This window comes from Phoxinus phoxinus, assembly GCF_949152265.1.
Source record: "Phoxinus phoxinus genome assembly, chromosome: 22".
NCBI classification, from domain to species: Eukaryota; Metazoa; Chordata; class Actinopteri; order Cypriniformes; family Leuciscidae; genus Phoxinus; species Phoxinus phoxinus.
The window spans coordinates 4,150,985-4,178,170 of record NC_136897.1 but is presented as its reverse complement, the minus strand read 5'-3'; the positions used below and the strand labels follow the sequence as shown (position 1 = coordinate 4,178,170).

General features: G+C 37.9%; 1 protein-coding gene across 3 annotated transcripts in view; it reads right to left on the bottom strand.

Moving 5' to 3' along the window:
- The window catches only part of cpne5b (copine Vb), a 204,357-nt gene that overhangs the window by 76,835 nt on the left and 100,336 nt on the right, over positions 1-27,186 (bottom strand). For all 3 annotated transcript variants that reach the window (XM_079597707.1, XM_079597705.1, XM_079597706.1), the window contains one exon: positions 15,817-15,880. In XM_079597707.1, the coding sequence (XP_079453833.1) occupies positions 15,817-15,880 (64 nt within the window). The remainder of the gene's footprint in view (positions 1-15,816; positions 15,881-27,186) is intronic.

The window sequence follows — 27,186 nt, the reverse complement described above, 5'->3', positions numbered from 1 at the left end:
TATGGTTACCAATGAGTTTATTGATTAGTCGCACCAGTCTCTTGTAGCCCTCAGTTGATTCAGTTCTTTGTCTTGCATTGTATCTCTGTTACGTGCATGTTCTCCAGAGTACTCATCTGTGGATTATCTTCATTGGTTAGTGTTTATTAAAAGAACTACTGCAATAGATCCCTTTCCTCTTCATTTGTCTACCTAACTGTGACAAGTTTCCCATCCATTTAAAATAACTCGGTAAACTGCTCAGCTTGACAGCAGCGGTCAGAGTCTCTGTGCTGTTTTAATGATTGACACTGTTCAAATGAAAATGTCTGAATTGTCTTATTCACAGCTCTGCGCTCACAGAGCTCCCTGGAAATCAATTTTCACTTCCCCTGCTAGTCTCCCTCTGTGAAACTACTAATACTTTTCTTGAGTTTTAAGGAAACTTCATAGTGTTATTTTAAGATGGTAATTTGTCATTTTGCTTGTATATGAACACTCATCATTAAACGGTGTGTCGATTGTCTTCCAGAACTAAGCAAGAGACTTCTACTATATTATCTGAGCTTCGGTGCACACACACACACACACACACACACACACACACACACACACACACACACACACACACACACACACACACACACACACACACACACACACACACGAGCCAAAGGACAGAAACACTACTGGGATTCTTCAGTAAGTGGACTCGAGAGATATAGAGCTCAGTGAAGTACTTGTAATGAATCCACTGATGGCAAGTTCGAAGAACCCACGTACAGTGTTTTCCTTAAATACAAACATGACCAAACTCAAAATAAACAAAGGCTTGCTTGGCTTGACATTAAACTATTAACTTAAACATTAACAGAAAATTCACCACACAGAGGTAACAGGGAACAAAGCTAGACCTTACAGTACTCCTGTTTCTGTATCCTCAGTTAGTTTGAGGCTAGATCCTCTTATTTCTACGGCCTTTGGAAGTGTGGAGAACTTTCTCTTCGGTAAACTCTCTGTCAACTGATTTAACTTAAACTTTGACTCTTGGGGCCCTATTTTAGCGATCTGAAACGCAAGTATCAAACGCGGAACGCAAGTAACTTTGTGGACGGATCCCGGGCGCTGTTGCTATTATACCGGCGGGATAAATGACTCTTGCGCACGACGCAAATCTAAAATGTGTTGGTCTGAAGTCGCTTCATTATTCATAGGTGTGGTTTGGGCATAACGTTAAATAAACCAATCAGAGCGTCCTCTCACATTCCCTTTAAGAGCCGGCGCGCTTGTTCCATGGCGGATTGCTATTATAACGGCGCAGGCGCACGATGGTAAAGGTGATTTTGCAGTCTTCCGAATTTTTGATGGACAACCCACTTTGTCAGATGTCCTTATATACCTAAGTGTCTTGCCACTATTGATCAAACTACAATTAGCCTGAATAATTTGGGTAAATGTGTAAGCTAGATTTATGCCTATTTTTTCAAATCTTCATGGACACCACAGTGATTTCAATCGTGTGGTAATATTTTTCCTTGTAATTATGTATGGTTTGCAAAAATGGGAACAGCTGCGTCTGTAATTGCATTCTTACTAGTAACAACTGAATTGTAGAGCTCCATAATTAAAAATGAATGGAAGTCAATGGAGACATATGACTAGTAAAAATTAATTTGTAGAGCTCTCTAATTGAATTCTTACTAGTAAAAATGCAATTACGACGAGTAACGCTGGGTACAATTTAATCTAAAAATGCAAAATAGGAATGATATATGCGTCGGTGTACAATGTCAATTGCGCTGAGTGCAAGATAGGGCCCTTGGTCTTCATTGAGCATATTGGTCAGTAGAATATCTTACACCTTAAAGGTAGGGTAGGTCAGAATTGTCTAAAAAAACGTATTCAAATTTGTTTAAACTTTCTTTATATACCAATACATAATTAAAATGCAAGTACTCTGAAATAGAGAGTATAAAAACTGAGTGACTCTAGTGTATTTAATCTTCAATAAACACAGCTCATTAATTCCATTCACTCCCTCCTAAAAACGGGTGCGCGACTGCGCGCACGTGGGCAGAGCCAGTAATAGCGGCGGTAGTCATGGCGACGGAGAGTGACAGTCGCGCAAGCCAATCACTTGTGTTTTTTGAAGATTAAATACACTAGAGTCACTCAATTTTTATACTCTCTTTTTCAAAGTACTTACATTTTAATTTTGTATTGGTATATAAAGACAGTTTAAGCCAATTTGAAAAAAAGTTCTTTAGACAATTCTTACCTACACAACCTTTAAGTCAGAATAGAGATTTATGACTCTTAGTTGTGTCCATAATTTATGTCCATGTGTCACTCGACTGACTGGTCAGTTGTTGTCAAATATGTTTTATGGGGGTTATATCTCACCCCTGGTGGACAGGTCAGGGGCTTTGAATGAGATATAGGATCAGACGGATTTATAGTTAGATATATGGGTATATTTATGAGGGTTATACCTCATCCCCAGATTGGCATTTTTATGACATTTGTTGAATCCTGAATTTTTTTATTTAAAAAAGGTTTAGAGGATACACTGTTGAACACGGATGTCATTCTGCAACTCTCCTGTTACAATGGCTAGTCCTAAATCTCCTAAATCTACAAGAAAAGTGATTGTGTTTTCCTTTGATTGTTGGGGGTAAAATTCACCCAAGCAAGTTTTACGTTATGTTGACACCTTTGTGTCGAAACCATTGCTGTTTGATCAATAGGGTATATGTTAATTGAGTCAAAATATTTGAGTCAAGACATTCAGGAATACCATTACACCTACACCACACTTGCTTTCAGTATAATAACGTGTGTGTGTGTGTGTGTGTGTGTGTGTGTGTGTGTGTGTGTGTGTGTGTGTGTGTGTGTGTGTGTGTGTACCTCAGTAGAATCAGTAGTACCATGAACGATAGGTTAATGTTAGTGTCATTTGTATGTGTTTTCTAATAAATGCTGTTCTCTAGAACTTTTTATTCAGGGTCCTGAAAAAAATCAGTAAAAATGTAGTATATATATATCGACGTGATATGCGATCATGTGACACTGAATACTGAAGTAATGATGCTGAAAATTCATCACATAAATACATTATTTTAAATTTATTTTAAAATATATTACAACAGAAAATAGTCATTTAAAATTGTAATTTTTACAGTATTTTTGATCAAATAAATGCAGCTTTGATGAGGATAAATGGGTTCATTCTGCTTTCACACAGTATTTGAATAAAACAATTACACACCACAGGTCTGATTCAGACTATCTTCAGGCGACATGTTTACAAGTGGATTACCAAGAGCGAGTTGTTAAGAGTCCAGTGTGTTTTTCAGACTGCATGCTCTTGTGTGAGCGATTGCCGGGCCGGACTCGTGGCTAATCCCGAAACGCTCCTGTTATCTGCACAGCTCTTGTGTCAGAGCACTAGATCGCTCTCAGTAAACAATCTTTGTTGTTGTACAAGCTCTGTGTCCTGCAGAATACTGATGACATGCTAATAGACATTTACAGCTGATGAGTGCAGATTCACGCGTATCAAACATGAAGACGCTCTGCTTCGAGAGCAATTCAACTTTAAAGGCCAGTGCCCGGTTTCATAAAGCACCTTAAGTTTTTCCCTAAAGTATGATACTTCAGGGGCGATTTCCCCTTACCTAAGAGAATAACTGCATATAATCTCTTAAACGGTTCTCTTAGGTAAGGGAAACATTTAAGTGTTTCACGACAGCGATCCTGGATTCACGTTATAAAAGTCTGTTGTTGCCATAGATACGCAAAACACTAACACTAGCAATTTTGCAGTTTCATCAAATAAAGTAGTCTAGGATATCGGAATGGATAAAGAAAACAAAAAAAGAAAGCCTAATTGGACAGAGGAGGAGAAATGCATTCTTCTTGACGAATATGCCCACTAAACATCGGACGTCTATTGGACAGGCAGATCATGTCTATATTGCGTCTGTCGGTCCAAGACCAATTTTTGACCTTTATGCAACGTGCAATCTAGGTCTGCTATTTGGACATCTAACCATGACCCCACCTGGACGTCAATATAATGTTCAATATTTGAACGCCGAAATAGGTAATTTTCTGGATGTTATGTGGACGTCTAAGACAGGTGCAGGAAATTGACATGATCTAGGTTTGCAAAGTTACCTCCAAATGAGGTCTTTTCTACGTCATGTTTGGAAGTCAGATTTTGGTTCCCTGAAGGTGCAGACTGTGATGCCATGTGGACGTCTAAGACAGGTGCAGGAAATTGACATGATCTAGCCCACTAAACATTGGATGTCGGATAGACGTGCAGATCATGTCTATATTGGCTCCGTCGGTCCATGACCAATTCTGGACATCTATTCAACGTCCAAACTAGGTCCACAATTTGGACGTCCAACCATGACCCAACTTGGACGTCATATTGACATTCAACATTTGACCTTTGAAATGGGTAATTTTTTGGACGTCATTTGGACGTCTATGACAGGTGCAGGAAATTTCCATGATTAATATATAATATAATTTTTTTTACAAATATCAACATTGTTGTTATCAACATGATTAATACATATAAATACAGATTATTAATAATTATTTAAGATCGTTTTCCAAAAACTCCATTTGATTGTCTCAGCAGCAGGTGATAACTGGAGACACAGTTTGATATAGTTTTCCTGTAGCTCAAACAGTAGAGCATTGGTGCTTGCAACGCAAGATCATGGGTTCGATTCCCAGGGAAAGCAAAAACTGATAGGAATATAAATGTGAAATGCAATATAAGTCACTTTGGATAAAAAGCATCTGCCAAATTTATAAATGTAAATACAATGGTACAGAAAACACGTTCTCCACCCTTTTGAAACATGGGACTACAGTTATAGAAGTTGTATAAAAACAACGTAAAATTTGTCTAAATTTGATGTTGAAAAGCTGTCCACAAACGACCACATTTGGACTATAAATAACCCTTACACGGACGTCCCACGGATGTCAACATTAGACGTGCGGTAGATGTCGAAAAAATACGTTGTCTGGCGTCACAGTCTGCACCCTCCTGATACCGACATAGGACGGACAAGCACACCGTTGAAACTACGTCATCTGGAGGTAACTTTGCGCAGGGGGTGGTAAAAACAATTTTGAAAAAGCAAACTAAATCCCAATGTAACTGCAGCAAAAAAACCTGAAAAAGTGGGAAGAAATAATGGGAAAAATGTATGCAAGGAATCTTGATGTGAAGAGGATGGTTCAGGAAGTCCTTAAAACATATGAAAACATCTCTGTCGTCGCAAAAAAAAAAGAGCGGAGAGCTTATAAGAAAGAAGCCAACAACAAAACAGGTAAGATTAAGCAAGAATACGCTTTTAAGATTGTATGCACCGCACCGTGGTGTAAACTAACGATTACAAAACTGACCAACTGCTCGCCGTCTAGTTTGTTAGCGATGTCAAATATTGCGCGTCGATCAAATCGGTATTCTTGCAACAATTTTTCATCGCTAAAATGGTCCAAAGGGTTCTCCCTATCCCTAAAAATTATTCTTGGCACATAACGATCTTCAGCTGGTTCCATAAATTCAGCCATGTCGTCTTATTTTTCGGTTATAACTCTTAAGGTTACGATTTCCAAACCTTATGTTATACTTAGGGAAATGACCGTTAAGGGGTTTTATGCAACACTTAATGCTTTTTAAGGGATTACTTAAGTGAAAAAACAGCATTTAAGGGAAATTCTAAGTGTTTATGACGTTTCACTTAAAGAAACCCTTAGGGAAAGGTTTAAGGGAAACATAAGGGCGAATTTAAAGGGATCCTTCACCTCTGGAAAGATGAATGTGTATTTAAAATGGGTCATTTATGTAGTAGAAATGTGAAATTATTTTTGAATTTGGAGCTTTCTAGACTGAGAAACGACAGAAATTGTATTTTCGGCTTATGGGGATGAAAGACAACAACTCCCAGAATGCACTTGCTTCGCTGCCCTAGGAGGCCACTCCCAAGCCACGCCTACCGGTAAGAGATCGCAGTAAACAACAAGGCTATGCAACTAGTGAGTCTCCGTGAGCCTGCCCGGTATTTTGATGTCGCCCAAAATGTCCGGGATTCGGCTTTTGCGTTCTACAGTCGCCATTCCTCATGTTTCCTGCGGCGAGCGGGACGAGACTGACGGCCGCGAGAGAACGGCGCGAGGCCGGTGGCGTGATTACTGATGAGCGGCGCCGGCGCCTGTGAGACGTACCGGTCTCGTATCTCTCACGGAGGAGCGGGAATTTTCTTAGCAATGCTAAAACGCACATCAAACGATCACTTGTTTAGCGCTCATGTAAACACTACATTCAGATTCACCGATCGGAATGAATTCAGTTAGATTGAAACAAAAGGTGTGCATGTAAACAATGAATGGCAACTGCAGAAAGCAAAAGCCGAATCCCGGACATTTTGGACGATCTCGACGGCCGGTCATGTCCGGGAAAAAGAGGATGGTCACCGCTACTACTCAGCTTTCTCCACAGAACAAGAGCCTGTTAGCTTAGCTTCCAAATAAAAGATGGCTGACACTATTTGTGCATTCTGTGAGTGAGATCCCCCCCCCCCCCCCCCCCCTATGGGCGGGCTGAGAACATGCGGAACAGCGCCTTCTACTGGCTGTAGTTTTAAGTCTCTGGCCAAAAAATCCTCATATGACGATTTTTGCGTCATATGAGGATTTTTTCCAGACTAAAAATACATAAATCTCATCTCAGGGGGATATGAGGCAGGGGGGAGCACGGTAATTCGAAAATAATACTGGCTTTCTACTGATACAAAGCTTAATGCTAAATCCTGAAGTATCCCTTTGGGGGGAAATTACACTTAAAGGGATAGTTATCTTTAAAATTAAAATTCTGTCATCATTTACTCACCCTCAAGTTGTTTCAAACCTGTATTAATTTATTTCTTCTGCTGAACACAAAGAAAGATATTTTGAAGAATGTCAGTAACCAAACAGTAGTCTGTACCCATTGACTTCCATAGTAGGAAAAAAAAATACTATGGAAGTCAATGGGTACAGACTACTGTTTGGTTACTGACATTCTTCAAAATATCTTTCTTTGTGTTCAAAGAAGCAGAAGAAATAAATTAATACAGGTTTGAAACAACTTGAGGGTGAGTAAATGATGACAGAATTTTAATTTTAAAGTGAACTATCCCTTTAAGGTGCTTTATGCAACCGGGCACTGTTCCTGGACTGCTATATCAACATATTCTGAGAGGCTTCATCTCCTCTAAGAGCTCGTTCCTGTCCCTTGTTCCAGCCTCGTGCAGATCGTGTGGCATTACAGATGAGGGCTATCACATCCCCTCTATCACCCTCTCATAAAAGCCCAGTGGCAAATGATGCCTTGGATCCTTTTCACATGACAACCTTCAGGAATCTGCCAGCTGTATAACACTTTAAGAGCAGCTTTAGGGTTCAGAAATCATCAGTGACGCCCGCTGAAATGAGGCGGTATGAATATCTGCCTGAAGCGCAGACACCCTAAATAGGGCACTTTATAAGAGGGAGGTAAGGGTGGAAAGTTCAGAATGCACATGGATTGACATACAATCTCCACCCACACACCCCTTCACAGATACAAATAATGCCCCTCCATGCCCCAAAGCCTCATAAATACATTCTGCGCTCCTGGATGTGAGGACTATAAAGGGGAAGAGAGCCTGTCCTTCTCCCTCTGCCCGCTATAACATATTCTGATCACATCAGACGGCAGATTCTCAGTGACTCTTCTCAACGGCTTCAGCGCCCAGATTTAACATTAGATATCAAGTGGTGACCTGGTTTTATCACAACATTGTGTGTTAAAATTATTACGCTGCAAGTAAACTTGTGTTTAAATGTAGTCAGTGTTGTATTTTTATTATTGTAATGTGTTTCTGGCTTTGGACTTTTAATTTGTACTTGTTTTTCGTTTCCTGTTCCCATGGCCAGCTCCCGAGGATATGCATCTGTGTGCACATAATCATGATTAACCGATTATAAGTCCACAACCATAAATACATATTAACCACGTAATATATTTAAACTAGTGCTGTCAAATCGATTAATCTCGATTAATCGCATCTAACATAAAAGTTTGTAAAAAATTAAAAAAAAATATATATATATATACAGTAGCCTATATACGTGTGTGTGTATATATATATATATATATATATATATATATACAGTAAATACGTCGTATATATATATATGTGTGTGTGTGTATATATATATATATATACCATATATTATATATATTAAAGCTACACTGTGTGATGTTTACCCCCATCTAGCGGTGAAAAGGTATATGACCATCCAGTGAATATTAGTTTTTGTTCCTCTCAATTCCGATTTCGTTTTAACTCCTACGGTGGCCAATGTAGTCCAATATTAACATAGCTTCCAGTTCGACCTCGTCCATGAGTACTCCTTCAAGTGATGAGGTTACTTTAGAAAACTATTATAATTTGCAGTAATTTAATTTGTCAGTTAACATATAGGTTATGACATCTATGTAAAATGAATAATAGTTTTATGTTTTCGTCATTTTTTTTACCATTTCATTGCTAACATCAGCTATCAGGTTCCCAGACGAATGCAAGCTAATCTTAGTAAAGTAACTTTTATCAGTGCTATCGTTATTCTGTATATTGTACGACATCACTAGCGTAAGGCAAAGTTTACATTGTAGGCTATATCATTTTCTCCGTGAGCAGAGATCAGCTGATGTGACGGAGGTGAGAGGGAGAGGGAGAGGGAAAGGAAAAAATAAAAACAGGGCCGGTGCCAGTGAATTGCGGAGACGCGAAAGGCGAAGCTTGAATTAACGGGTATGTCCCTCTTTGGCTAATGTACTTTCAAGATGGAGGGGCAACATGGCGACCGACATTCGAACCCCTCACCCGTATGTATTTTCAATGGCATATTATACACTCACGAGAATACTTTATTACTTGAACGAAGTAAATATACATTAATGAGCACATATGTTTTTGAAAGAACTAAGTGTTTTTAGCTAAGAATAAACTAAAAAAAGTTACACAGTGTAGCTTTAACAAACATTTATGTTAGATGCAAATAATTGCAAAAAATGCTAAACTGATTTAAACATTAAATACAAAAAGGAGGTATTTAACAGCATTTTTATCAATACATTGTTTTTTTCTGAGAATAAAACACACAGTTTTAGCTATTTAACATATCTGAAATTATCATTCTTAGCAATTCATAGGCCTAAAATATACTTGATCAGACTACTGTTTATGGTTTATCATTTATTAACAACAAAACTAATTATTATACACATTTTTGTGATTAATAAATAATAAAATCAATAGTTAAAAACACTATGAAAAATATTGGATGGACTTTAAAAATGTATTAAATTAATTTAATAATGAATATTTACCTTTTTTTTTTTTACCTTCAGATCATCAGAACATAAATGGCAAGTATAGAAAGCCAACTACAGGAAGAGTTCATGGACATATTTTCTTATTTTTGCCATAATCCTTAAAAAAATAGAGCGAAATTTAGTTAAGAAAATATAGTTCAAGCCACAACTCTGAAATCTAATTGTTTGGTCAAGAAACACTAAGGCTGATTTAGAGTGGGGAAGATGTACTTGTGTTTGCAGAACATGAGCGTTCACTGTACAAACCAAGTGTCTACATTTTTGACGAGCAGATACAAGAACTGGGAAGTGTGCCTGAATAATATCTCCAAAAGAAGAGTTTTTTTCTGGTTAAAAATGAATCTGAGGTACATTCTGCTCTTGAGAAGCAGCAAACTGTAGAGCAGCAATGAGTCAATTTGGTGTGAAAGTGAAGATAGATCAGAAGCAAATGATGTACGTGTGAAGTCAGCCATCGACTCTCGGCAGAGGCTTTCAGGGGTCAGTCTGAAAAAGAGGTTATCTGATCATTTTGTCAATCATCGTTGGGCTTTGGTGCTTTTATATGCTGAATTCTCAATACAGACAGACTAAGACAAGGCCAATATGCCTGAGGGTGTTAAAAGAAGATCAATATTATCAATACTGTCTGTGTCCAATTTCTTTTCTCTGAAAGACAAACATGGGCCCTTGAACCTGGACACTCCAGACCATCAGAAGACACATAAACAGATGCTGCAGATGTTCAGGCTGGTGTCCTGGTGCAACCTAAATAAAGTCACGCTACTTAAAGGGATAATTCACCCCAAAATGAAATTTCTATGATCTTTTACTCACCCTAACGTTGTTGCAAACCTGTACTGTATGACTTTATTTCTTCTGTGGAACAAGAGAGAATATATTTTGAATTTTTTTCTTGTTGTTTTTTTGTCCTTAAATGTCGCTTGGTTCCCAATCAAAATCCCTTCTTTTGAGTTCTGCAGAAGAAAGTCTTACAGGTTTGGAACAACATGAGAGTGAGTAAATGATGACAGTATTTTCATCTGTGTGGACTAACCCTTCACTGTAAAACCCATCGAGTTAAGGTCAAACTCAAACCGTTTGAGGAAACCCACTGAGTCCACATACAATATTGTCACATTGGCGTTATGTTCCTTTTTAGTTCCGTTCATTGACTCTAGTTTGTTTTCATTAAGGCGAGACACTACAGGTCAATAGGGTACAATTTTAAAATAGTATATATCACCATGAAACTTCCTCAGTTGATTAATAACACAAGTATAATAAAAAAAAGTATTACAAGGTTTTGAAATTTGTATGTTTAATTAAGCAAATTAGGCATTATCTCATTAAATATGCACAATTTTGCATATATTTTCGGTAGATAGATCTGAACATACTGTATGATAAAGCCAGGTGCAAAATTATTTGTTCATTTTGTTTGGTGTACACAGGTGCTACATAGGCTGAGATGTTTATACTGGAGAATGACAAAAAACTAATTTTGAGAAAACGGCATTTTAAGATTTGTAATGTAATTTTTTTTTACTTTTTTAGAAGAAACAACTATTTACAGACACAATATCTTATCGAATCATTAGCAACAACAATACAAACCACCTAAATCACATCAAAACTTATAAACACAGCATTTATGGCCTTCAACTGAACAGAAAAACAGTCAAAAACACACATCTAAATGTCAGAGCGCGTCACGTGATGCATCTGAACGAATCATGTTGTCAGAAATTGACATCAGCCAATGAGATTTCCCTTTTAGAGTTAAATGCCCATTGTACTTTCACGATTAGTTGTTGATAAAAAGGAAATGACCATATTTGGATCCGACAGCATTGTACAGGAGAGAGAGAGCTTCGGTGTGTGTGATGGGTGCAGAGAGAGATCGTGGAGCAGCGCGTTGATTTAGAACGACAACTTTTGTTGAATTTCGGAGAAATCTACAGACGCAAACAGACAAAGTGTAGTAAAATAAAGACCTAAATGTGTATTTTGAAGACATGTTATTGAAGACAAATAGCCCAAAATCTCAAAATTGACCAGTGAAAAAAAAACATGTTTTTTTTGCCAGCCGTGTCTCGCCTTAATAAAGTGTGTTTCTTTGTCTTTGTTTTCCCGCCACTATATCATTCGCCATGGACACAAATGATCACAGCTGTTCGTCTTTTAGTTAATCATCTCTGTTCCTCCCGTTGTTATGGTCTTTGTTGTCTGTGCACTAGCACACTGTTTCGTCTGTTGGCTTGTTATTCTGAGTTCATAAATCTTATGATCATCTTTGTCTTCTGTGGATCTAAGCGTTACAAAGATGCCTTGATATTAAATTAAAATATAAATCCACTTAAATACTTAGTGTACCTGAACCTTAACTGAATTGCATAAAACCATTAAAATCTGAATCTTTAGATTAACTTTAGGTTAACTGCTAGCTAGCAATAGCACAAGCACACCTGCATGTACTAAAGTAATTAGCGAACAGAATCGCTGTGTCTCGTTTAAAAAAAGTATTCCTTATGAGGCGTAAATTACTGTAATTTCTTTCTTTGCAATATAAAGGGTACTTTTCTGAAATGAGGCAGACTCAATTGTGCATGTAGCCGACAATTATAAGGTGTTAATTTATTTGAAATAATGAACTCCTTAATTAACTTCAGTGTACAGTAGCTACTTTTATGTTATTTTATGTCATAGCTACATTAACTACACTTTAGAGCAACTTGACAGTTTTTGAAGTGCTTCAAATGGATTGTAACTTGGCCAAGTACAGTTTTAAAGTAGCTTCCCAGCACATTAAACTCATCGCGCTGGACCGAATTCAAGTTGTTGTGGGTTTGCTCTGTTTAAAGATTCTTGTCAGCCTACAGCAGGAATTAGCAAGAATCATTAGTCAAGAATTTAGGATTGATTTTCCTATACGCCGATGGCTCAAGTTTTTCCCTCCTCTCACGCTCAGTACATTATGCAAAACACAGGCCTGAGTTAGATGTTACATCATTTTTAAACTTGGATATCAACCTATGAATAGCTTACTTAGAGCTGACTTTATAACTCTGAACCATAATACATTTGTCCATTGGCACAGAAATCTGAATCCATGGGGCAAAGAGGAGTTTTTATGTGCCCTTTCTATCGGATTTTCCTCTAATCAATGTTTATGTTCTCAGATGGAGAACCTCCATTATTATACTTCTTCACACTGTAATGAAGGTGGGCAAAGCCTTTATTGAGCTGGATCCTGATATCAGGGCTCTTGGCGGGCATTTGACTTAAAGCCCAGAGGAGGGATCTGGGACGGGTGCATAACAAGAGTCCATCCCATCGCATTCACAATACCTTGAGCTCAAATTAAAGCTTTTGGTGTGTAAAATATGGGCAGCGGGGCAAAAAGAACTACAAATGAACTCTGCCATTGATCCAGAGAGCAGGGAAGCAGTATAAAATCCTTTTGAAATTGTAATGAAGGTGCTTCACAGGAGCATTGTCCCGTCAAAGTCCTAACAAGAGCGCAGAGCACATGATGCAGAACGCTGGACTATCGCAAACGCTTCACAATGAACCCGCTAGATGCTTCCGCCTCGAACACTGTTAATGGAGGTGAAATACACTCTCTTATTGACACTATGCCTTGTCTAAAATCACAAGCTGAGGTAAACCAGCCAACTTTTTCAACCGAACCACTTTGACATCAAATATTTGAGATTTCAGTTGATTTTTGCATGTTCAGCGGTGAATTGTCTATGGAAGCTTGTTTCCCGCCACAGAATAAAACATTTAAAAAGATTATTGCCACTCTTTATCTAACAATTGCGACTTTATTTTTTAGAATTGTTATAAACTCACAATTGTGACTCCAAAAAAGACTTTAAACTCAGAATTGCGAGTTTATATATTCAATTTATATATACAAAACACACAACTGCGACTTAATATCACGCAATTCTGAGATAAAAAGTCTGTATTGCGAGATGTAAACTCGCAATTGTGAGATAAAAAGTCAGAATAGTGAGATAAAAAGCCGCAATTACCTTTTTTATTTTTTATTCTGTGGCGGAAACAAGCTTCCATAATGGTCACATAACATTCAGGTACAAAACAAAAAATATTAAATATCTGATCTTTATCTGTAAGTGTTTTATTTTTATTGTTTTTATTTAAAAGTTCGAGCTGCACGATTTGCTCAAATTATTTTGTGATTATTTCTTGCGAAATACTGAAGCATCCTAACAAGAACAAAGAGAGCACAATAAAAAATATATTGTATTAACTATATTGTAATAATTCAACTGCACTTTAAAATAATAAATACATTTTTTATCATCAGCGGTTCATTCATCATTCAAAACCAAAGATTATCGTGAAACGTAATGGGAATATTTGTTTTTAATCATGAACACACAAACACACATCTCCTTACAATATAGTAGACAAAAATGTAAGAAACATGTTTCATATCGCCTTAGAGATGCTGAATGAAACATGTTATGGATCGTCTAAATACACTAAGTGCAAACAGCTCGCTTTGTTGGTGATTTACACTAACTCTGCCCACCATTATCTGATTAAAGCAGACAACATTACAGAAGAAACCTGTCTGGTAACAGGATCATTAACGGTCGGTGTTAGTTTTTGATCCGAGTTTGAATCTGCCTTTTTCCAAACTCATTCTTCTCCCTTTTCCCATCACATATCAGCTCTGAGTGGCGTTTATTTTAAATAAAAATTAAGAAAACTGGAAATAAAGTAGCTAACAGGTATTTATTAGTGGGAATAATAGTGTTTAAAGGGTAGGTGTAAGGGGAGGTAATGTCCATTTATCCATTTATGATTTTAATCGATATAATCATATACATGGAATATGTTATTATTGCATTCTGTTTTATAATATACTACAATGATCTGAGGTGTAGTATTTTTCACTATTTGCATTACGTATAAATAGCATCTGACAACTAATAACACTTGGTACAAGGAAAATACTTTTTGTTGCTATTTACACTAAGTGCAGATAGCCGCTGACAACATGCTATGTAGCTTACAGTGATCATATTAGGAATATTTATATTCATAATATCTATCCAATGTGCTATTAAAAATGAAATAACATTTACAATAATGTTCCATTTGTTAGATAACTTGACAACTGACAATGACAAATGCTTCTAAACCATATATTAATCTTAGTTAATGTTGACTTCAGCATTGACAAATACATTATTAAAATCAAAAGCTATATCTGTTTATATTTAGAGGACCTGAGCTAACGTGAACAGTTGTCAATGCATTAAGTAACATCAACTAATGGTATCTTATTGTAAAGTGTTACCAAAACTGCAGGATTAATAAAGATATGACACTTGTCATGATCCGGCCTGGGTTCCCTTTGAATAATAATAATAATAATAATAATAATTCATTACATTTATATAGTGCTTTTCTCGGCACTCAAAGCGATTTACATAGAAGGGGGAATCTCCTCAACCACCAATTGTATGTTCTTCCTGTTCTTTGTCATTTGTCCTTTTGTTGATTGGTTCCCCTGTTCATTAGTCTTGATTGTGTCTTGTTATATTGTTAGCCTTTGTGTATTTAAACCCCAGTGTTTCTTTCTCAGGTCTCGTTGGTGTGCTCACTTCTGTTTCCCTGGTTTGTGTTGTTTTATTATTATTAGTTAAACCTTCTGCATTTGGATTCTGCTCTCCCTTGTCTCTGAGTTTCACCCATCATTACCCTTCCACGAGGTTCACTTTGCTTTTAATTGTGTAACAACTATTAACAACGTTATTAAACACTTAGCTCTAATCCCATTCGGTTGTAGTCCTGTAGTCTTGCATGGCATACTTGCAGACAAAATGCTCTTATAACTATGACTGAACTGACCTTTTCAAATGAGGGTGATGCTGTAAATTGGCAGCCTCTGCCATAACAAGGTCTCTGTTTATTAATGTTGGGCAATGATGATGTGGACTTTATTTGATACAACAGTTCCCTGTCTCTTTCCATCTGTGCCGCCACACTGACCTGACGTGCCTCTTGTACAAAAACACATCTATTGGTTTCTTTCCCTTGCAGTTAATTCGACTCTATGCTGACAAATCCTCACATGCCTCCATGACCATATACATGAAATCTTATGTTTCTATTTTAAAGACCCTGTCAGTCAAGAAAAGAGTCGCTATGGTTTTGTCTTGCAAGGATTAATTCATAAACTAGAAGCTTGCTTTCTATCTGCACCGCAGCACTTTAATGAGACCGAGTGTTTTTAATTGAAGGTCACAGAGTAAATTGCAGGCATCTGCTTAAAACACATTTCTGCCTGTCCTTGAAGAGAGAAGAGAGACAACAATGAATGTAACACTACACGCACATCTAAAGACTGACAGACTCACCCTGCAGTTCCCCAGTTCTTCAACAGATAAGATGATAATACCGCAGTTCTTTCCCGGTATGCCCCTGAAATAGACAAAACAACGATGACATCAAACCATTAGATGTTGAACCCAGAGTGATTACACAACAGCAGTAATGAAATAAAACTCAGGTAAAAACACAATAAGGAAGTCGAGGTCAACGGGTTCTATTAGACACGAGTCGTTTTCTATGCTAGTTTCAGGCGTGGGATCTCCCAGAGTAAGTGAATGAACTTTAAGATGGTTTTATGCGATTACACTTGATCTTTAATTTAAAAAAATTCACCATGGCCAACAAATTTCAAATCATGATCATAAAAAAATAACTGTGTATCAAGTGCAGAGGAAGATCCAGAGCTGAAATTCAGATCCAATTCAGACCAATCAGAGCAGAGTAGACCAATCACAACAACACAGGGCCATCTGACCAATCAGAGCAGAGTAGACCAATCACAACAGACTGGGCCATCTGACCAATTAGAGCAGAGTAGACCAATCACAACAGACTGAGCCATCTGACCAATCAGATCAGAGTAGACCAATCACAACAGACTGGGCCATCTGACCAATCAGAGCAGAGTAGACCAATCACAACAGACTGGGCCATCTGACCAATAAGAGCAGAGTAGACCAATCACAACAACACAGGGCCATCTGACCAATCAGAGCAGAGTAGACCAATCACAACAGACTGGGTCATCTGACTAATCAGATCAGAGTAGACCAATCACAACAACACAGGGCCATCTGACCAATCAGAGCAGAGTAGACCAATCAAAACACACTGGGACATCTGACCAATCAGAGTAGAGGAGACCAATCACAACACTCTGGGCAGTCTGACCAATCAGAGCAGAGTAGACCAATCAGAACAGACTGGGCCATTTGACCAATCAGAGTAGAGTAGACCGATCACAACAGACTGGGACATCTGACCAATCAGAGTAGAGGAGACCAATCACAACACTCTGGGCAGTCTGACCAATCAGAGCAGAGTAGACCAATCAGAAGGAGTGTAGAGAGACTAAATCCTTGATCAAACCGTTTCAGACACAGCAGATGCGGCAGTGAATATTATGAGAAACAGAATCGGCCAATTTGCTTGTAAAAAAATTGGAATCTGCCATGAAAAATCATGGTCGGTGCATCCCCAATAATGGCTTTATCATTAATATCAGGATTGCCCTATTAAGAACATTTTTACCACCATTCTGTATGGGCAGTTCTGCGATAATTGCTAGTCATGTGATATTTATAGGCACATATGTAAAATTTATAGCCTGTGAATAAATCTGGCTCCGAGCAGCTGAACGCGTTAGGCAACTACAGCATTCAGAAGGCGGTTGTGGATTTGGGCTTTAGGAGATCCATCACATGCACATCCCTACATTCAGATTCTGGACACTTTTCTCAGCCTCTCAAGTCCCTGAAATGCATAACAGCTTCATTAGCGCTGATGTTGTCCATATGGCTAAGCTCTCCTTCAGGATTCTTCATTTGCAATAGAGACAGATGCAGGCAGTCTGTGTTAGCGCTTTAGCCATGTGTTCACAACTGAAAACCATTTTGCTAGACATGTTTTTCTCTAGCTGAAAACCATAATGGCTCCACATGAGTACTGCCAGTAAACATCCTGCTGTCCACGATAACATCTCCATAAAACAAAGTTACTTTGTCATCAGACGGACATCCTGCTTTTTGTTGTGCCAGTGGAAGACAACCAAATCCCCAAAACAATTGGTTTCTCAAAACACAATTGACCAATTTTGTCTACAACATCATCACACCTGAAGGAGGTTGGGCCAGTCAAATTTATTTCTACTTTCACACAACATCACCATAAAAAGACACTATGGGTGTATAACAGGTAAGATGTCCCTGGGAGAACCTGTGGTTAACCATCCAGTTAGCCGTCCTAAACCTTAAAGGGATAGTTCAACCCGATCTCACGGCAATTCGTACGAATTTTACGTGGCTAATTCGTACCAATTCATACGACCTCACTCGTACGAATTTGTAAGTTTTTTACTAAATCGTACATATTTTACGATTTGCCAAAATCGTATGAATTCATACGAATGACCTACCCCTGACCCCGCCCCTAAACCTACCCATCACGTGGGTTTAGACAAATCGTACAAATTCGTACGAGTGAGGTCGTACAAATTCGTACGGATTAGCCACCTTTTAATCACTCGTACAAATTCGTACGAATTGGTCGTGAGATAGCGTTGGATAGTTCACCCAAAAATGAAAATTAGCCCATTATTTACTCACCCTGAAGTCATCCTAGGTGTTTATGACATTCTTCTTTCACGAATACAATCGAAGTTCTATTCAAAAATGTCCTGGCTCTTCCCAGCTTGATAATGGGAGTGAATGGCTGTATGACTTTGGAAGTCCATTAAAGCGCATCGATTCATGATTAAAGTGCTCGACTCGGCTCATGAGGGTTAATAAAGGCCTTCTGAAGTGAAGCGATGCGTTCCTGTAAGACGGCCGTACGCATCGATTTACGCCACAAGAATAACACTTGAACTTGACGTACAACGTAATGACGAACGCGGTTGCCCAGCCCTGTGTGTTTGAACCGCGAGAGGAGTCAATTGCCGTCATTACGTTGTGCGTCAAGTTCAAGTGTTACTCTTTTGGCGTAAATCGATGCGCTTTAATGGACTTCCAAAGTCATACAGCCATTCACTCCCATTATCAAGCTGGGAAGAGCCAGGACATTTTTTAATATAACTTCGATTGTATTTGTGAAAGAAGAATGTCATAAACACCTAGGATGACTTCAGGGTGAGTAAATAATGGGCTAATTTTCATTTTTGGGTGAACTTTCCCTTTAAGCACTGACTACACCATACTACCCAAGTATCAGATTAACAAAGATAAACAATGTCTGCACTTTTTGAAGAATACCCCAGGCTCCAATGTCTCCGTGACTAAGTGTGCATTTTTGAGACTTTTCCCTACAACTTCAATACCCTGCGATCAAGTGTACAAACCTCATCGTATTTTATCATCCTTTTAAACTCTATGCTGTGTGAGTAAGAGAATGCCATTTCATCTCGTCTGTTTGGACGGTGGTCCCACAGGTTCTTGCTCACACTCCAGTGTTTGCTAATTGGTTAATTACTCAGTCTTCACGTCCCCCTGGAACAGCAGGAGTCCTGGTTTATATCGTTGTACTACTACAAAAGGGCCTTGTACAAAACAGCTGCTAAGGCTTGTCTGGAGAAACAAACAGGACAGCCATCCAGTGAGCTAAAGGTTGAATTTTTAATGTGAAAATGTTTTCGCTGCTGCAAACTGAGCACTCATAATCATAAACGACTGAAAGTGTCATGATTATTTTATATTACTCAACTGCACTAACCATACGACTGAGACAGTATTAATAACAACACATCCCTGTAGTGTCAATGTTGTCTCATGGAGGGCTATTGAGACAACAAATTATATATATATAATATATACATAAAAAAATAAGTTTAATAAAATGTATTAAAATTGTTTTTATTTTATATTTAGAATTTTATTTGTAATTATTTTACATTTTTAAATAAAATATTTTAATATTAAAATAATATATATATATACACTGAACATAATTATAAACGCAACACATTTTTTTTTGCCCCCTGTTTTCATGAGCTGAACTCAAAGATCTAAGACCTTTTCTATGTACACAAAAGACAGGCTATTTCTCTCAAATATTGTTCACAAATCTGTCTAAATCTGTGTTAGTGAGCACTTCTCCTTTGCCGAGATAATCCATCCTCACAGGTGTGGCATATCAAGATGCTGATTAGACAGCATGATTACTGCACAGGTGTGCCTTAGGCTGGCCACAATAAAAGACCACTCTAAAATGTGCAGTTTTATCACACAGCACAACGCCACAGATGTCGCAAGTTTTGAGGTTTCACACACACACACACACGCACGCACGCACGCACGCACACACACACACACACACACACACACACACACACACACACACACACACACACTTTCTGTCTGATGTGTTGCATAATTGTTTACAATTTTTACTATTAAGAAATTGAAATTATCCAGATGGAACCAATTATAGGATATATATGGACCATAATCCATTATTTGTGACATTTGAAACAGGCCGGTGCTTCCTGAACACAATAAATCAATAAAGGAAACTAAGAAACACCTTCTCAGAAAGCAGCTTAATTAACATTTATTTGAAATGCTGAAAACACCTTTCAAGAAGGCAAATGTGTGACCCGAGAAGCCAATCTGTGCAGCAGTGCGCTTCTGAATGCAGATATTATTTCATAATTATGAATCTAAAGTAGGGATGAGCAGAATATACTGTATGTATGAGCCGGTTTAACTGTGTTTGCCCAATTAAAGCATTCGGAATATATAACAAAGCCACATCTCAAAGTTTCATTCCTCTACTTTTCAAGGAAAAGGGCAAAATGTTGCTATTGGGTCATACACTGTGTTTTAAGATTTCACTTTATCCACGGTTTGTGTGTAGCTGAAAGCACTTCGTTTATCTGTGGTGTTTTCTTCAGATGACATTGATACAGTTTGCAATAAATGAAAAATGATTTAATGATTCATGGCAATATACTGTAGGTTCATGTCAGTCATGCTCTAAAATGCCACAAGTGTCTTCACTCGCTTGGTTTAACCCTGAAGGCATCACCGTGTGCATTTACACATACACCCTGATCATCTCCAGTAGCTCTCGGATCTTTGTGGAGCTCTAGATTTATTTCTGCTCATGAGTTCAAATCTACCATTACTTCAGGGTGGTTTCACATTAGTAACCTGCCAGTTGAGTACATTAATAAAATATATCATTACTTGCAAAGTTACCACGTGGCTCGGGCTTTGAAAATAAAGCTCCCGGGTCGCCAGAAACGCTCAGATGCTTTGCGCACCCCATCCATATTAAAATCTGAGCTTGACTTATATATTCACTAAGCTTCACTCTGGGACTTGGACTGAGTTCTAATCAAACGGATGTGGACTTCTGTACTTCCTGGAAACCCCAGAGCGTTCACTCACTGACTGGATCATGACTCCCAGCTTTACTGCTTTTGTTCTCTGCAGCAACAAGAGCTCGTAATTACAAACCCAACAGAGAGAAAACTAACAAAAGGAGAAATGTAATAATGGAGGCGGCACTCTACATATTCATCTCATATTTGCCTTGGGAGCTGGAGAGATATGTGTGGGGGTGCAAGCATTGTGGAGAAACTTTCTTCAGGCAGTGCACAAAAAGATCATTTGAGATTCCCATTGTTATCCTGAGCTTTTCATCAGCTTTTTACTGGATATATACATACGGCGTAATGTAGAATATTGCAGTCGACGGTAAAGACAGTTGCACTCTTGTCTTGACTCATAATCATTACCAGCAGGCAAACGTATGAACAACTGGGTCAATGATAAATAAAAGTACCCAAGATGAAGAAAAGAGAAAATCTCATTTAAAAAGCATGAGCCAAGCTATTAGAAATGTAATCTCTATATTCCGGTTTGGGAAAACTTTTATACAATTTTCCACAAAAGTTGATTTTACTGATTTAAAAAACTTCATGTGGTGTAACCTTAAAAAGTTTCCTCAAACCTTGCATAAATGTGTATATTTATTTAGCTATTTACTTATGACAAGGCATGTTAGTTCAGATTGTAAAATGTAATGTGGTGCAACTCCCCAGATATCATTGGCCCTGTTTACACCTGGTATTAAAGGGATAGTTCACTTTGAAATTAAATGTTGGTATGTTTTAGCTTACCTGAAGTGCATCCAAGATGTAGGTGTCTTTGTCTCCGCAGTAGTTTCAATTTTGATATTTTTAGGTCAAACCGTTCTTGTCTGTCAGTCATATAATGCAGGTCTATAGGCACTGTCTCCAAAAGCAGGCAGAGAAAAGTCCAAATTAAAAAATTCCCCATCGTAAGTGCACATTGATGGCCTCAGACACGAAACAAGCGGTTTGTGTGATAAAACGAACAGTATTTATATAGTTTTTATCTCTTTTACACAACCACGTCCAAGTGATCTGTTTACTTAGTCTGCGCAAGCGCCGTAGAGCGCCGCAAGGCTCCGGAAGTGGTTCAGTTCACTTCAGGTAAGCTAAAACATACCAACATTTAATTTCAAAGTGAACTATCCCTTTAAGATGCGTTTTGGTCGATTGGATCACAAGTGGACGGCACTAAATACTGGTGTAAACGGGGTCTAAAAGGTTTTGAGCTTGTCCACTTTCAACCACTTCCAGAGGTCGTCAAAAACGCATTAGACTGGATTGCTTTCATAGTGTAAACGCTCATGTGGTCGAATGTGTTCGAACAGCCACAAAACACCATCTACTCTCCGCCTACTGACCTAATGCGTAAACATTATGGGAAGCGCACTAGCAAGACGGGATTTAAACTTTGTCGACTGAAGATCCAAGTTTGGTTTGAAGATGAAAAACGTACCAAGCACAATGTTCTCTCACCATTCCTGATTTCTAACACACACTTACAGTGTTCGGCTTTGCGGCTGTCAGAACAGAAATTAAAGCTGATGCTCTCTGTATCTTTTTCCGTTGTCTCCGTGCACGTTCATCAGTGTTGTGTATGGTACTGTAACGTAACTACTTTTTACGGTAAAACATAGTTTAAAGCGCTACTACTGAAAATTTTGTAACGAAACGTAGTTCCTTTTTCAATTCGGCGCAACGTTAATTTTTTAATTTAATTTTCCCAAAGACAGATTTGACAGCGATCACCATCTCCGTAGTGAACGTCTATAGAGAGAAATGCACATAATGGATTTCATTATCAGAGAGTAGCCTATTTCTTTTAGTTTTGAATTGTTTCGTTTAAAGACATTTCAAGCTTTCTTTATATAGATATATTTCTCATGTCTGTGAGGCATATGCGGGCTTTCGGTTACTTTGATGAGATGCGCTCCAGTTCACGTGCAATGCAAGTGACCGCGCCCGCGCCTCCATGTCATGATTATATTGTCTGCTATATTTACTTCTTATTTATTAAATCCAGGCAATTGGTTGATGAAAAATGTATTAAAATTAAGTTACAATTTATACAAAACGAAATTCACTTTAAAGAAAGGTTTTCTTCAAAACAAAACTTAACGAAGTGGTCAAAATCATGTCAGAACCACTTAATGTCTCCCGATATATTGCGCATCCATCTTACTCATGCTGTTCACTTGTCATAATCAACATAGATGAAAAAAAAAAAACTTAATATTTTAACAAATATTAAACTAAATGCACTTGTTTAATTGCTACAACATGTATAGTACGCCTACAGACTCTCTATTTGTACAAATTGCTGCACATTCATTTAATTCTGAATTTGCACACATAAGCTGAAAGGCATTTGTTTACGTGCATAGTAAAACATATCTGCAACATTTATCAAGTTCACAGATAATTGTGCGTGCATTTATTTATCATTATGATACTAAAATCATAATTTAATTACACGTTAAGCATTTTCCTCCCATAGAAAACCATTATAAGAACGCTGATTAGAATGTCCCCTTATTATGTCGAAATAACGAGATATTATGTCGAAATAACAAGATAAGTTTTCTTTTTTTGCTTCACCATGCGGTTCAGGACTTCCATAGAATACAGCCTGAATATAATTGCTTCCAGAAATTATATTTGGGGGTGCTATCAGGGTGCTTTAGTCTTTCTTGGGGGTGCTGAAGCACAATGCATATGCCTATCCATTAACAGGCATTTCTTCATAAATATTCAACATTTTGATAAATGCATTATGCATTTATGGCATTTTATATGGCATTATGCATAGAACTTTATGTAGGCCTACACATTTAGGAACAGATATTGGGTTCTGCCCAAAGTCAAGCAACATAAAAGTAACGTAAAAGTAACGAGTAACGTAAAAAGTTACTTTCCAGTTAAAGTAACAGATGACTTTTTTCAAGAAGTAACGAGTAACGAGCAAACACTACTTTTTAAAAGTAACTTCCCCAACACTGGCATTCATATGTAAAAAGCTTATTTCATCCATTAGATCGAAAAATCTGGGGGGAAAAAACTATATTTACCTGCTCAGACCATCCCCTCAAAGAAATCAGGACAGAAGTGGTTAAAAGTGGACAAAAGAAAGGGATTAAAACACCAGGTGTAAACGGGAATGTGTCTCCTTCATCTACTTCTGATCCAAAACGCATCTTAATACCAGGTGTAAACCAGGACCTTTATGTTTTTGGAGAGTCGCACCACCTGCCATTTTGTGAACTGAACTAATAAAATATCATGCTAAACTACTTAAAATGTTTTCTTCTCAATTTCATTCTTTTAATGAAGGTTTATTTCTTCGTTATAATATCAGCACAGCTAAAATATAAAAAAACAATACCATTTAATAATATTAAAAGCATGTTCATCACACAAGAGGTATCTTCAAGTCATTTTATAAATTAATTGCATTTTTTATATAAATTAATTGCATTTTTTATATATTTTTGTATAAATCCATACATCCAGACAGAAGAACAAAACATGTTTGTCACCGACCCAACTGGCTGTTGTATAAAAGCTCTTCAGGCGTTGTGTCTTCACTCTCTCACTGGAGAACGTGTCGAGCATTGTTGTACGGGCAGCTGTCTTCTGTTTGCCAGTTAGTACTTCACTGCAGCGACTACAGACTCTCAAGGCATTAAAGCGTACAATAAGTCACAGTAATGGGTTTCTAATGTTGCTCTGTTGGCTAGCTCGCCTCGTAGCGAATAATGCCGTAGGCTACTTCTGTTGGCAGTTACGCGCTGAAGTTATCAGCTGTAATCTGAGCTTTAAGGAAGGTTTCTGCAGTTTTTAGGCTTGACATCTTACAAGACGGCACCCTGGTGGTTGTGCATCTACACAGCAGGCCTGCATCCATCCGGAAGACTCGAGAGCAACTTGGTGATGCATCATTTGTGGAAACGGCAAAAAGAAACAGCAGAGGTCTGGAAACGGCTGTTATAAATGTATGGATTTAAAGATGGATGAATCTCTGAACAGCAGGTACTGCAGCACCTACGAGTCGGACACTAATGTCCCTGAAAAATGATAAAAGAGCGCGGTAACATTTACTCGCAGCTATATCTCAAAAGGATCATGTCATGCATTTTGGAAAGTCGCTTTTGCGCACCTGTGCAAAACAAACACATCTGTGCGGGAACCATCACAATGGACAACAGCAAAGCGGCTCGCTGAGTGGTTCTTCCCACACAAATAGTGTCATGCAGATTATCGACCCGTGATTCCAACTACAAATGCAGCCCGCAGCAATTAAGCCAGCATGACTTGTTTCCACCACACAGAGAGTCTGACCTTTGCATTATTCTGGACACAATAGTTGCATGGAAAGGGGCGGGTCAAAAGTACTGGGACTTCCAATCAGGAGGGCAATTGGAAAAGGTGATTATTATTATACACACTGAGACCCGAGAGGAAACCTGTTTGTGAAGCACCTAATTTCACGGATATCTGCAGAATAATTTGCATCGATGCACACTCGCACTGACATGATTGGATTAGCCAGAACATTTAATGAGTTGTCTTGGCAGTGGCCGGAGAGTCAGCAGTCATTTCTACTGACGGCCATTGAACGGTGACGTCGGTCTCTCTGTTCAGAACGCATTAGTGCGATAACCCACAGCATTCACAGCAGATTGTGAGGTTAAAAACCTGCGGCAGACATTGTCTCTACATATTGAGTGAATTTCATTGTTAAATGTGTTCAGTATTTGATACGGTTAACACTCACACAAAGAGCTCATCTTACTGATGGGTTGCCAGTGTTCCTTTACCTTTTTCTCTTGTGAACCCCTTCATTCAAAAAAAAATATCCATCCATCCATGTAGGGTTAACTCATAACAGGATAGATATATTCACATTTATAAATTTGGCAGACGCTTTTATCCAAAGCGACTTACATTGCATTTCAAGGTCCACATTTACATTCTTATCAGTTCTTGCTTTCCCTGGGAATCGAACCCATGACCTTGGCGTTGCAAGCACCAACGCTCTACTGTTTGAGCTATATAGATATATATAGTATATTAAATTGCCATCATTATAATGATTAACTTTGGGACAAAGTTTTTTAACAAAACTGTTCCAATGATTAATACTTAGTAGTAATATTAATAATAATTAATGCTTTTGAAAAACAAAACCTTTGGAAATATCATGTGGTACGACTCCCCTAAACCGTATTTATGAATGAATAATCTGGATTCTTGAAAATAGCATAAAAGTTGTTTTAAACCAACGCAGAAACATTCTTTTTTGTATGTTTCACCACATACAAACATTTTATTGGGCAGACCAAAGGTTTTGTTTTTCAAAAGTATTAATTATTTTTAATATTAATACTAAGTATTAATCATTGGAACAGTTTTGTTAAACGTATATTTTTGCTAAAATATTACTGTTTTGTCCCAAAGTTAATAATTATAATGATGACAATTTAATATATATATATATATATATATATATATATATATATCCTATTATGAGTTAACAATATCTTGTTATGAGTTAACCCTACTTTTGGATGGATGGATGGATGGATGGATGGATGGATGGATGTTATTCAGAGCAGTGCAATGACACGTATGAAAGCGAGGCTGTGAGAGATAGACTTCGATTGTAAAATATCATGTGGTACGACTCCCCTAAACCGTATTTATGAATGAATAATGTGGACAATCTGGATTCTTGAAAATAGCATAAAAGTTGTTTTAAACCAACGCAGAAAACGACTGTAATTTTCATTTGTTATTTTATACAAAAATAACTTTCTCTCTCTCTCATTTAACAAAGAGAGAGAGAGAGAGAGAGAGAGAGAGAGAGAGAGAGAGAGAGAGAGAGAGAGAGAGAGAGAGAGAGAGAGAGAGAGAGAGAGAGAGAGAGAGAGCGTGTGTGCGTGCGTGCGTGCGTGCGTGTGTGTGTGTGTGTGTGTGTGTGTGTGTGTGTGAATTACCTGTGGCTGTATGTAATAGTGAAGCTGTGAGTGTAATTACAAAAACAGAGAAGATAACACCTCGCTGCAATATAACATAGCAACTCATTTATACAACTCACTGGGCAGAGGTTGAAAACAAGTTGCTATGCTCCTGAATGTTTCTGTGAGTGCAATTTCTTACCAATATATAAATGTTTCTACCTCAGGGAAAAAAAGCTGTGAGTTTTAGTGTATACGACATTAAAAAGCTGTTTAGACGCAGGACAGATGTCCAGATATTGGATATGTATCTGATTAAAAAACACATTTGGAAGAGGCAGGCTTATATGTCAAAAAATCAAGGCAAA